The sequence below is a fragment of the Natrix helvetica genome (genome assembly GCF_964273705.1).
Source record: "Natrix helvetica genome assembly, chromosome: W".
Lineage (NCBI taxonomy): Eukaryota > Metazoa > Chordata > Lepidosauria > Squamata > Natricidae > Natrix > Natrix helvetica.
The window spans coordinates 610,965-624,249 of NC_138555.1; the positions used below are offsets into that span (position 1 = coordinate 610,965).

Below are 13,285 nucleotides of genomic sequence, written 5' to 3' on the forward strand. Positions count from 1 at the left end.
GTTCCCATCCAACGCTATGTAGTTCAGTTCCGCGTTGGCAGCCACCCTCTCCTTCTCGTCCATCTGGGTCCAATCTTGCAGCTCAAAGACCTTCTGCTGACGGAAGGCCGAATTGTCATCGAAGTTGATCTTGGCATCTACGCACATCACGGTCCCTGTAGAGTCCTCCGCCAGCGGGTTGATCTCCACCAGGAGAGCGTCGTACTTGATAAACAGGTGGTACAGCTTGACAATGTTCTCGGCTGCTGCGCCAGCCACCTTGGTGGGAAATCCCATTTTCTGGGCCAGCCGTAGCGCCTGATCCTCTCGGATGCCTTCCGTGATGTTCACTGGCTCCTTCACGATGGCCTCTGGGTTCTTGGCGGCCACCTCTTCGATGTTGACGCCGCCTTGGGAGCTGCCGATGAGCACCGGTCCCTGGAAGGCACCCTCCATTGTGATGGCAAAGTAGTACTCCTTCCGCAAGTATCGGCGTTCGCAGACGAGAACCTGGTTGCAGATCCGTCCTTTCTCCCCTGTCTGCTGGGTGAAGAGCTTCTTGCCGATCATTCGGGCAGCCACCTCCTTGGCCTCCTCCGGAGAACCCACCATCTGCACGCCGCCCTTCAGCCCACCTTCGAAGGTCCCTTTGCCGCGCCCTCCAGCTAAAACCTGGGCCTTCACCACCAGGTCCTCCGTCCCGATCTTCTCAGCGGCTTGGAAGGCCTCCTCGGGGGTTTTTGCCACCAGGGCCTTTGGCACCGAGACGCCGGCTTCCTTCAGCAGCTGCATGCTCAGGTATTCGTGGAGGGACAGGCACCTACGTTGCGGTGTCCAGAACCCGGGCTGACCCACGGCGCCTAGTCTGGTACTTCTGCCCATCCATCGTACTGCACTCGCTGCCCAGTGACCAAACATGAAGGAAGCTCCTCTGTCTTTCTTTCCTCCTCCAGACTCCCAACTGCCCTTCTGAACAGAAGGAAAGACCACCTCCCAGAATTCTTTCTCCAACTGCCTCTGGGCTGCCTGCGATTGGTCGGATCCAGGGTTCCAGGTGCTTAGCCTGTGGCCAAGGGTTTCCAGCTGCTTCATATGTACACACACACACACCATATATATATATAGTCCAACCCCTGCTCAGGCAGGAGACTTGAATTGAATTTGAATTTATTAGCGCTTATAGACCGCCCCCTCTCCCGAAAGGGACTCGGGGCGGTGTACAGTCCATGTCAAAGAGCAAAATTAAAACAATTAAAATTACTAAATGGACAGTATATATATACAAATATAAGATAGATGGATAAGAGGAGGATAAAAGATGTGCAGGACTGTATTGCTAATAAATAATTAAAATAAACAGACATTAAAATCCCAATACCTAATAAAATTAAGTCTACAGAATAATCCCCTTAAAAACCAGTAAAAATATAAATGCCAGGAGATAGGCGTTGAAATTATGCCAGGCCAGCCAGTCGGAACAGGTGAGTCTTTAGTTTCTGCCGGAAGGAGCGGAAGTCGGTGGTGGTTCTAATGTCGAGGGGGAGGTCATTCCAGAGGGTTGGGCCCATCACAGAGAAGGCCCTACTCCTTGGCGTCGCCCGCTGGCATTGCCTAGCGGACGGCACCAGGAGAAGCCCCTCCCTGTGAGAGCAAATTGGCCGCTGGGATGTATGTGGGAGGACGCGATCCTGCAGGTAACTGGGCCCTATGCCATGGAGCGCTTTAAAGATGGTGGTCAAAACCTTGAAACGCACCCGAAAGACCACAGGCAGCCAGTGCAGCTCGCGCAGGAGCAGTGTTACATGGGAGTACCTGGTACTCCCCATGACTGCCCGCGCGGTTGCGTTCTGGACTAGCTGCAGTCTTCGGGCGTGTCCCAAGGGAAGCCCCATGTAGAGAGCATTACAGTAGTCCAGGCGAGACGTCACCAGTGCATGAGTGACCGTGCGTAGGGCATCTCGGTCCAGGAGGGGGCGCAATTGGCGCACCAGGCGAACCTGGTGGAACGCCCCCCTTGCCACGGCTGCCACATGGTCATCCATTGACAGCCGGGCATCTAGGAGGACGCCCAAATTGCGCGCCCGTTCCACAGGGGGCAGCTGTTCGCCCCCTATGGCCAGCACTGGAATCAGCTGACTGAACCGGGGTGCCGGTAGCCACAGCCACTCAGTCTTGGAGGGGTTGAGTTTGAGTCTGTTGTCCCCCATCCAGACCCCGACGGCTTCCAAACACCGGGACATCACTTCGACAGCCTCACTGGGGTGGTTTGGTGTTGAAACGTACAGCTGAGTGTCGTCAGCGTACAGATGGTATTCAACCCCAAAACCACGGATGATCTCCCCCAGCAGCTTCACATATGCGTTGAACAGGAGGGGTGAAAGGACCGATCCCTGCGGCACCCCACAAGTGAGTGACCTCAGGGTCGACCTCTGCCCCCCCCGTCAACACACATTGCAACCGGTCGGAGAGGTAGGAGCCGAACCACCGTAAAACGGTGCCTCCCACTCCCATCCCCTCCAGCCGGCGCAATAGGATACCATGGTCGATGGTATCAAAAGCCGCTGAGAGATCTAATAGGACCAGGATAGAGGAGCAACCTCTATCTCTGGCCCTCCAGAGATCATCAACCAGCGCGACCAAGGCTGTCTCTGTGCTCTAAGACCCTTAGAGAATCATAGAATAACAGGGTTGGAAGGCGCCTTGGAGGTCATCTAGCCCAACCCTCTCCCCAGGAAGGAAATCCTATACATGTGATGGGGAACCTATGGCACGTGTGCCACAGGTGGCACGCGGAACCATTTGTTAGGGCACCGAGGCGTTGTCCTGTCATCTCCAGCGCTCATGTGCACGCTGGCCAGCTGACTTTGGCCTTCTTTTGAGGCCGTTTCTTGCCCTCCGGAGGCTTCAAGGGCTGAAAAACCGGCCCTACAGGCAAACAGGAGATTCAGGAAAGGACTTCCGGTTTGTCCATAGGGCCATTTTTCGCCCTCTGAAACCCTCCTGAAGGCTCCGGAGGTCGAAAATCGCCCCTATGGATAAAACGGAAGTCACCATCCATGAACTTCCGGGTTCCCTGTAGGTCCATTTTTTGCCCTCCGGAGGCTTCAGGGAAGTTCCTGAAGCCTCCGGAAGGCCTCCGGGGATGGGGTAGGGTGGGAGTGGGCTGTTTTCGCCCTCCCCAGGCTCCTTGAAAGCCTCTGGAGCCTGGGGAGGGCGGAAAAAAATGTGCCAAAAGCAGGGGGAGGGTGCGCTGGTCGTGCGTGCATAGCATTATGGGTGTGGCACGCCTGCGCACGACCCGCCCTGTGCTCTCCCTGCTTTTGGCACGGGAGGCAAAAAATGTTAGCTATCACTCTCCTAGACCATTCCAGCCTCTTCTTCAAGGCCTCCAGTGATGGAGCCCTCACAACCTCTGGTGGCAAGCAGTTCCACTGGTTAATTGTTCTCTCTGTTAGGAGGTTCCTCCTTCATTCCAGGTTGCTTCTGGGTCATGTATGAATTCAGCTCAGAATCTGGTAATTCCAATGAAACTCTGAACCCGAGAAATACTGACAATCGGTTTTTATTTTCTGCAGAAAGCAAAAAACCTGACGGAATTTGTAACAGGGCAGGCAGAGAGAAAAAGAGATGCGCCTAAAAAACATTTTATAGCTCAGACAGCTTGCATTGAACGTTATTGCTATAGAAACGTAATTTCATGTTACACAAACCTCATGATTTTTCTCACCGCTCCGAAAACAATGGACCTTAAAAAGAGGAAAGAAATACATTTTCTGAGATCAGTGCTTCGTTAGGGAATGCTGAACACACATTTCAAGTTACAAGCTACAAGTTACTTGGCAGAATCCACTTTTTACGTTTTACAAGTTTTACAAGTTTACAAGTTTTAAAAGTCACTTTAGCTGGTCTAAGCTTGGCGATTCGCCTAGAAGCTTTATCTATGCAGTTGGCACGTTGGGTTACAATGGAGCTTCTCTCAACGGCCCTTTCACAAAAGCCGAATTAGGTCACACTCTGTGTATGCTCTAACCCTCCAGAGATCCTTCCAGTTACTTTCCATCAGTTGCTTCTTTTCCTGCCCTCTGGTGCTTTAGAGAATATTATATGATAATGATAAATTATTGAAGGTGTGTGTGTGTGTGTGTGTGTGTGTGTGTGTGTGTGTATGTATGTATGTATGTATGTATGTATATGATAGATACATAGATAGATAGAGATAGATAGAAATAGAGAGAGATATGATAGATAGATAGATGATAGGTAGATAGATAGATAGATGATGATAGATGATAGGATGATAGATAAAAGAGATAAAGATATAGATAGATAGATAGATAGATAGATAGATAGATAGATAGATAGATAGATAGATAGATGATAGAATATACATAGATAGATAAAGAGATAGATATAGAGATAGAGCTATAGAGCAATAGATAAAGAGATAGTTACCCCTACCCCTCTTCCCCCCTCCCTCCCCCCGACCTCCCAGAGCAAAATACAGGGTATAAACATTTAACAACCATAACTAATTTTAACATGTTACTATTTTTGTGCTTAACTCCCCCTTTATTAAACTAGCTTTAAATAAATGGTAGCATTCCTTATGCCTTCATTCATAAGATAACTGAAATTTTTTAGTCTGGTATTTGTTTTGAATATAGTCAATCCATCTTCTCCAGTCCAGCTTGTACTTCTCATCCGAATGATCTTTCAAATACGCTGAAATTTTGGCCATCTCTGCTAAGTTTGCTACTTTTAACGTCCATTCTTGGATAGTGGGCAACTCTTCCTTCTTCCAATATTGCACCACCAACAATCTTGCTGCCGTCGTTAGGTTCAAAATCAAATTAGTCTCTATAACAGTACAGTCTGAAACTATGCCTAACAAAAACAACTGGGGTGTAAACTTTATCCTCTTTTTCAACATATTTTGAATAACCCACTATATTTTTATCCAAAATGCTTTAACTTTTTTACAAGTCCACCAAGTATGGTAGTACGTGACATTAACACAATCACATCTCCAACATTTAGATTGTAAATTCGGATACATACAGGCTAGCCTTTTTGGATCTAAATGCCATCTGTATAACATCTTATAGAAATTCTCTCTCAAGTTCTGAGCTTGTGTAAATTTTACATTTCTTACCCAAATCTCTTCCCATGTTTCCATCATTATTGGTTCCTCAAAATTTTGTGCCCATTTTATCATACAATCTTTAACTAATTCTGTTTCTGAGTCTATTTCTATCAATACATTGTACAGCCTTTTTATGTGCATTTGACCCTGATCCCTAATTTGTGTTATCAAGTTATCCTCACTTTGGATAATACCAGATTTCCGGTCTTTTTTCCATCTAGCCTGTAACTGACCATACTGGAACCAGGTTTGAATTACCCTTTCCTCTCTTAGTACATTCAAAGATTTTAACTGTGGTGCACCTCTATCTATACTAAGAAGTTCTGCATATGTAATTACATCTTGTTTTTGTTCTATACTTATGTTCTCTATAGCATGTCTGGGCACCCCCCACATAGGTATCTTATGATAGATGATAGATAGATAGATAGATAGATAGATAGATAGATAGATAGATAGATAGATAGATAGATAGATAGATAGGATATACATAGATAGATAAAGAGATAGATAAATAGAGATAGAGCTATAGAGCAATAGATAAAGAGATAGTTAGAGGTAGATAAATAGAGATAGATAGATGATAGATAGATAGATAGATAGATAGATGATAGATAGATAGATAGATAGATAGATAGATAGATAGATAGATAGATAGATAGGATATACATAGATAGATAAAGAGATAGATAAATAGAGATAGAGCTATAGAGCAATAGATAAAGAGATAGTTAGAGGTAGATAAATAGAGATAGATAGATAGATAGATAGATAGATAGATAGATAGATAGATAGATATAGATAGATACAGAGATAGAGCTATAGAGCTATAGATAGATAAAGAGAGAGAGAGAGATAAATAAATATAGATAGATAGATAGATAGATAGATAGATAGATAGATATAGATAGATACAGAGATAGAGCTATAGAGCTATAGATAGATAAAGAGATATATAAATAAATAAATAAATATAGATAGATAGATAGATAGATAGATAGATAGATAGATAGATAGATAGATAGATGATAGATGACAGAGAGATGGATAAGAGATATAGAGATGATAGATAGATAGATAGATAGATAGATAGATAGATAGATAGATAGAAAGATAGATAGATAGATACAGATAGATAGATACAGATAGATAGATACATAGATAGATAAAGAGATAGATAAATAGAGATAGAGCTATAGAGCAATAGATAGAGATAGTTAGAGATAGATAGATAGATAGATAGATAGATAGATAGATAGATAGATAGATAGATAGATGATAGATAGATAGATAGATAGATATAGATAGATACAGAGATAGAGCTATAGAACTATAGATAGATAAAGAGAGAGAGAGAGATAAATAAATATAGATAGATAGATAGATATATAGATAGATAGATAGATAGATAGATAGATAGATGATAGACAGAGAGATGGATAAAGAGATATAGAGATGATAGATAGATAGATAGAAAGATAGATAGATAGATACAGATAGATAGATACAGATAGATAGATACATAGATAGATAAAGAGTTAGATAAATAGAGATAGAGCTATAGAGCAATAGATAAAGAGATAGTTAGAGATAGATAGATAGATAGATAGATAGATAGATAGATAGATAGATAGATAGATAGATAGATAGATAGATGATAGATAGATAGATAGATAGATAGATAGATAGATAGATAGATAGATATAGATAGATACAGAGATAGAGCTATAGAGCTATAGATAGATAAAGAGAGTTAGAGATAGATAAATAGATATAGATAAATATAGATAGATAGATAGATAGATGATAGATGACAGAGAGATGGATAAAGAGATATAGAGATGATAGAGATAGATAGAAAGATAGATAGATACAGATAGAAAGATAGATAGATAAAGAGAGATAGAGCTATAGAGCTATAGAGAGATAGTTAGAGAGTTAGATAGATAAATATATATACTGGTTTTGCATCTTCAGGCTTGGGCTTTTTAAGCCCAAGCCTGAAGATGGCAAGTGAGATCTTGCCGAAACGTTGCAAAGACAATCTCAATCTTACACGGGAAAAGACCTGAATACAACAAAACCAGCATACCTACACCCGTGAAAATCTACGAAAACACACACACACACACACACACACACACACACACACACACAGAAATATAGAGAGAGATAAATACAGATAGATAGATAGATAGATAGAAAGATAGATAGACAGAGATAGATAGATAGATAGATAGATAGATAGATAGATAGATAGACAGAGATAGATAGATAGATAGATAGATAGATAGATAGATAGATAGATAGATAGATAGATAGATAGATAGATAGATACAGAGAGACAGATAAGACAGTCCTTGACTTTGCTTAGCGACCGTTTGAAGTTACAATGGCACCGAAGGTGACCGATGATGGTTTTTCAAACGGCCATTGCTGCAGCTCCCCGCAGTCACTGGATCAAAATTCAAATGCTTGACAACTGATTCGTATTTATGACGGTGTGCGTGGTGTCCCTGGATCAGCCTGATCCCCTTTTGTGACTTTCTGAGCAAGCAAAGTCCATGGGGGAGGCCACACTCACTTAACAACCGCCTGACTCATTTCACAACTGCGACGATTCGCTGAACAACGGCGGTGAGGAAGGTCGTAAAAGGGGGCAAAACTCCCCAAATGACAGAAATTTCGGGCTCAACCGCGGTCCTAAGTCATTTGCCGTGATCTTATTTATGCAGATCACGTGACCATGGGATGCTGCAATGGTCATAAGTCTGAAAAACAGTCATGGGTCACTTTTTTCAGTGCTGTCGTAACTTTGAACGGTCACTAAATGAACTGTTGTAAATTGATGACTGCCTACTAACTTTCTGGTACCGAAAGCAACAGAATAAACACCTAATTCTCCGCTTTTCAGTTGGGAATCAGCACCTGTTCCTCGGGAAGCCTCTGGGAAGGTCAGAAGCAGTGAAGCTCCAAGTTCCTCCTGAAGAGAAAGCAAGGCCTCCATCTTGGGGCTTTCCCTGGGGGGCATCAAGGAGGTGGGACAGAAGCAGGTGAGGTCACAAAACCTCTGGCTTCAGCCAATGAGAAAGCAGCAGGAAGCAGTGGGCTGGTTTTTTTTTTCAAACCGTAACAGCCAGTTGGAAGGTTGAGGAGATCCCAAAGGCTCAGCTTGGCTGAAGGCATCTAGTCATCTCCATGTTCTGGACGCAGGCAGGCAGAGCAGCCCAACTGATATGGACCAAGGTCTTCTGGACAGGCCGGGGCGCCGGGGCCTCGGGGCTCGGGGCCAGCCGCCGATTTTCCATGACGTCTCCCAGCTGGCAACTCCAACGCCAACGTCTCCGGCACCTCTCCATCCATGAATACCTCAGCATGAAGCTGTTGAAGGAGGCGGGCGTTTCCGTTCCGTATGGCTTGGTGGCGAGGACACCAGAAGAAGCGTACAAAGTGGCGAGGAAGATCGGCACCAACGACTTGGTGGTGAAGGCCCAGGTGGTTGCTGGGGGACGGGAGAAAGGAGTCTTCGAAGGGGGCCTGAAGGGCGGCGTGCAGATTGTGTGTTCTCCGGAGGAGGCCAAGGAGGTGGCCGCTCAGATGATCGGCAAGAGGCTCTTCACCAAGCAGACGGGGGAGAAAGGACGGATCTGCAACCAGGTTTTTGTCTGCGAACGCCGTTACCTGCGGAAGGAGTATTACTTCGCCATCACCATGGAGAGGGACTTCCAGGGGCCGGTCATCATCGCCAGCTCTAAGGGCGGCGTCCAAATCGAAGACGTGGTGGCCGAGAAGCCGGCGTCCATCCTGAAGGAGCCGGTGGACATCGTGACGGGCCTCCGCATCTGCCAGGCCGTTCCGTTGGCCGGGAAGATGGGCTTCCCTCCACAGCTGGCGGAAGAAGCGGCGGACACCATGGTCAAGCTGTACAACTTCTTCATCGACTACGACGTGGTCATGTTGGAGATCAACCCGCTTGTGGAGGACTCCACCGGGAGGGTGATGTGCATGGACGCCAAGGTCATTTTCGACAGCAACTCGACCTTCCGTCAGCAGAAGGTCTTCGAGCTGCAGGATTGGACCCAGATGGACGAGAAGGAGAGGGAGGCAGCCAACGCGGAACTGAACTTCATCGCATTGGATGGGAACATCGGCTGTTTGGTCAACGGGGCAGGCTTGGCCATGGCCACCATGGACATCATCAAGCTACATGGTGGTGAGCCAGCCAACTACCTCAGCGTGGGCGGAGGGGCCACAGTGGAGCAAGTCACTGAGGCCTTCAAGCTGATCACCTCCGATGAGAAGGTCCAGGCGATTCTGGTCAACATCTTCGGCGGGATCATGCGGTGCGATGTCATCGCGCATGGGATCATCATGTCCGCCAAGGACCTGGATCTGAAGATCCCCATCGTGGTGCGCTTGCAAGGGACCCGGGTGGCCGATGCCAAAGTCCTGATCGCCGAGAGCGGCTTGAAGATCCTGGCTTGCGACGATCTGGACCGGGCAGCCATGATGGCCGTCACGCTCGCTGAGATCATGACGTTGGCGAAAGAGGTGGACATCGATGTGAAGTTTCACTTGCCCTCCTGAGACAGGGGGGGCCCATCCCTGAGCACAGCTCCCTCCCCCTTCTCCGTCCTATTTGGGGGGTGGGGGGCAGCTTTGGTTTGCCCCCACAAGCCGTTCAATGTCAACATGGCCACTCTGCAAGTATCCCGCGGTTGCCCTTGTTTGCCTTTCGGTCGTGCGAATTCTTGACAGAAAATCTGGAAGGCGAAAATATGTTATCTGGTAATAAAGCTTGAGTTTAAAGAAAGTTTCTCTCCTTCTCAATCTCTTTTCTCTCTCTCCCTCTCTCCCTCTCTCTTTGTCCTCTTTCTCTCTCTCCCCCCTCCCTCCATTTCCCTTCATCTCTTCCATCTCTCTTCATCTTTTTCCATCTCTCTCTCTCTCCATCTCTCTCTTTCCATTTCTCTCTCCATCTCTCTCTCTCCCCTCTATCTTTCGAGCTATTTCCATCTATCTCCATTTCTCTTCATCTCTTCCATCTCTCTCCCCCCCCCCCGTCTCTCTAGCTCAGCAGTTCTCAACCTGTGGGTCGGGACCCCTTTGGGGTTGAATGACCCTTTCACAGGGGTCGCCTAAGACCATCGGAAAACACATATTTTCAATGGTCTTAGGAACCGAGACACCAATTTTATGGTTGGGGGTCACCACCACATGAGGAACTGTATTAAAAGGTTGCGGCATTGGGAAGGTTGAGAACTACTATCTTTCTAGCTATTTCCATCTCTCTCTTTCTCTCTCCATCTCTCTTTCTCTTCATTTCTCTTCATCTCTTCCATCTCTCTCTCCATCTTTTTCCATCTCTTTCCATCTCTCTTTCTATTTCTCTCTCCATCTCTCTCTCTCTATATATATATATATCTTTCCATCTCTCTCTTCCCCCTCAATCTCTCTAGCTATTTCCATCTCTCTCTCTCTCTCTCTCTCCATCTCTCTTTCTCTTCTTTCTCTTCATCTCTTCCATCTCTCCATCTTTTTCCATCTCTCTCTCCATCTCTCTTTCCATTTCTCTCTCCATATCTCTCTATCTCTATATATATCTTTCCATCTCTCTCTTCCCCCTCAATCTCTCTATTTCATCTCTCTCTTTCTCTCCCATCTCTCTCTTTCCATCTCTCTCTCTCCCCATCTCTCTCTTTCCATTTCTCCCTCCATCTCTCTCTCTTCCTCTCTCTATCTATATATCTTTCCATCTCTTTCTTCCCCCTGAGTGTCTCTAGCTATTTCCATCTCTCTTTCTCTCTCCATCTCTCTCTTTATTTCTCTTCATCTCTTCCATCTCTCTCTCCATCTTTTTTCATCTCTCTTTCCATTTCTCTCTCCATATCTCTATTTATAATACAATAGCAGAGTTGGAAGGGACTTTGGAGGTCTTCTAGTCCAACCCCCTGCCTAGGCAGGAAACCCAATACCGTTTCAGACAAATGGCTATCCAACATCTTCTTTCCATTTCTCTCTCCATCTCTCCCCCCCTATCTCTCTCTCTCTCTATCTATCTATCTATCTATCTATCTATCTATCTATCTATCTATCTATCTCTATCTATCTATCTATCTATCTATCTATCTATCTATCATCTATATCTATCTTTCTTTCTATCTATCTTTCTATCTTTCTATCTATCTATCTATCTATCTATCATCTATCTATCTATCTATCTATCTATCTATCTATCTATCTATCTATCTATCCATCTCTCTCTTCCCCCTCAATCTCTCTAGCTATTTCCATCTCTCTCTCTCTCTCTCTCCATCTCTCTTTCTCTTCTTTCTCTTCATCTCTTCCATCTCTCCATCTTTTTCCATCTCTCTCTCCATCTCTCTTTCCATTTCTCTCTCCATATCTCTCTATCTCTCTTTATATCTTTCCATCTCTCTCTTCCCCCTCAATCTCTCTATTTCATCTCTCTCTTTCTCTCCCATCTCTCTCTTTCCATCTCTTTCTCTCCCCATCTCTCTCTTTCCATTTCTCCCTCCATCTCTCTCTCTTCCTCTCTCTATCTATATATCTTTCCATCTCTTTCTTCCCCCTGAGTGTCTCTAGCTATTTCCATCTCTCTTTCTCTCTCCATCTCTCTCTTTATTTCTCTTCATCTCTTCCATCTCTCTCTCCATCTTTTTTCATCTCTCTTTCCATTTCTCTCTCCATATCTCTATTTATAATACAATAGCAGAGTTGGAAGGGACTTTGGAGGTCTTCTAGTCCAACCCCCTGCCTAGGCAGGAAACCCAATACCGTTTCAGACAAATGGCTATCCAACATCTTCTTTCCATTTCTCTCTCCATCTCTCCCCCCCTATCTCTCTCTCTCTCTCTCTCTCTCTCTCTCTCTCTCTCTCTCTCTCTCTCTCTCTCTCTCTCTATCTATCTATCTATCTATCTATCCATCTCTCTCTTCCCCTTTAATCTCTCTAGCTATTTCCATATCTCTTTCTCTCTCCCCATCTCTCTCTTTCCATCTCTCTCTTTCCATTTCTCTCTCCTCCTCCCTCTAGCTATTTCCATCTCTCCTTCTCCCCCCTCTCTCTGTCTCTCCATCTCTTTTCATTTCTCTCTCCATCTCTATCTCTCTGCCTAAACCTGCCTCACAGGGTTGTCGTTGGGATGACCAGGGTGGGTGGAGGGCTGGCTTATGTCCTACCAACCTCTGCACTGCATCTCCAGCACCATCCTCAAGGCTACCTTGACCTGCATGTCTGACCCAGAACATACCCCCCCCCTCAACTGAACTCAGGTCTTCAGTTCAACTCAACGCAACACAATCCAACTCCACTCCATTCAATTCATTGGATCTCTGTAGCTGACTCAACCAAACTGACCCAAACTCACTCCTTGCTACCCTCTAGTGGGCCGCTGGATTTTTGCAGCCCGGGAACCTGTCCTGCAGCTGCAGAGGGACCATTTTTCAGATGCTCTGTTGTGTTTTCTGAGAAGACAAAGGAGGAGAAGGGGAAGGGGAAGGAAGGAAGGAAGAGGGAAGAAGAGGAGAACAGAGGGAGAAGGGGAAGAAGAGGGAAGAAAGGAAAGGAGAAGAAAAAGGAGGCGAAGGAGAAGAGGGTGGTGGAGGAGAACAAGAAGAAGAGGAAGTAGAAGAGGAAGGAAGAGGAAGGAGGAGGAGGAGAAGGAGAAGAGGGAGGAGAAGAAGAACAAGAAGATGAAGAAGAAAAAGGAGAAGAGGGAGAAGGAGAAGAACAAAAAGGGGAAGAAGAAGAAGAGGAGGAGGAAGAGGAAGAAGAAGAGGAAGGAAGAGGAATAGAATAGAATAGAATAAATTTAATTTGTTAGCCGCTCCCTCTCCAAAAGGACTCGGGGCGGCGTACAGTAAAAACCCATACATATATACATACAATACATATACACATACATACAAACACATACACGTACCCGGAGGAGGTAACACTCGTTAAAAGCATACAATAGTAATAATAGAATTAAAATTAACAATTAAGATACCCTCAGTTAAAATTACAAATTTAAAAAGATTGTCAGGAGCAATGGGATAAAACTATGGTTGAGCCAGGCCAGCTAATTGGAAAAGGTGGGTCTTGAGCTTTACACGGAAGGAGCGGAGATCGGAGGTAATCCTGATGTCAAGGGGGAG

The 13,285-nt window shown here is 45.4% G+C and overlaps 2 protein-coding genes across 2 annotated transcripts; one reads left to right on the forward strand and one right to left on the reverse strand.

The window, feature by feature from the left end:
- On the reverse strand, window positions 1-897 carry LOC309400323 (succinate--CoA ligase [ADP-forming] subunit beta, mitochondrial-like; the record flags this gene model as incomplete). Its single annotated transcript, XM_081968736.1, has 1 exon — window positions 1-897. A coding segment is annotated over one exon (897 nt), but the record flags the coding sequence as incomplete, so codon positions are not given.
- A 7,446-nt stretch (window positions 898-8,343) lies between these two features.
- Window positions 8,344-9,709, forward strand: LOC309400661 (succinate--CoA ligase [ADP-forming] subunit beta, mitochondrial-like; the record flags this gene model as incomplete). The annotated part of the gene is made up of 1 exon (XM_081969243.1): window positions 8,344-9,709. The coding sequence occupies exon 1, from the start codon at window positions 8,429-8,431 to the stop codon at window positions 9,707-9,709; it is 1,281 nt and encodes a 426-aa protein (XP_081825369.1). The 5' UTR covers window positions 8,344-8,428.
- Between the last annotated feature and the right edge of the window lie 3,576 nt (window positions 9,710-13,285).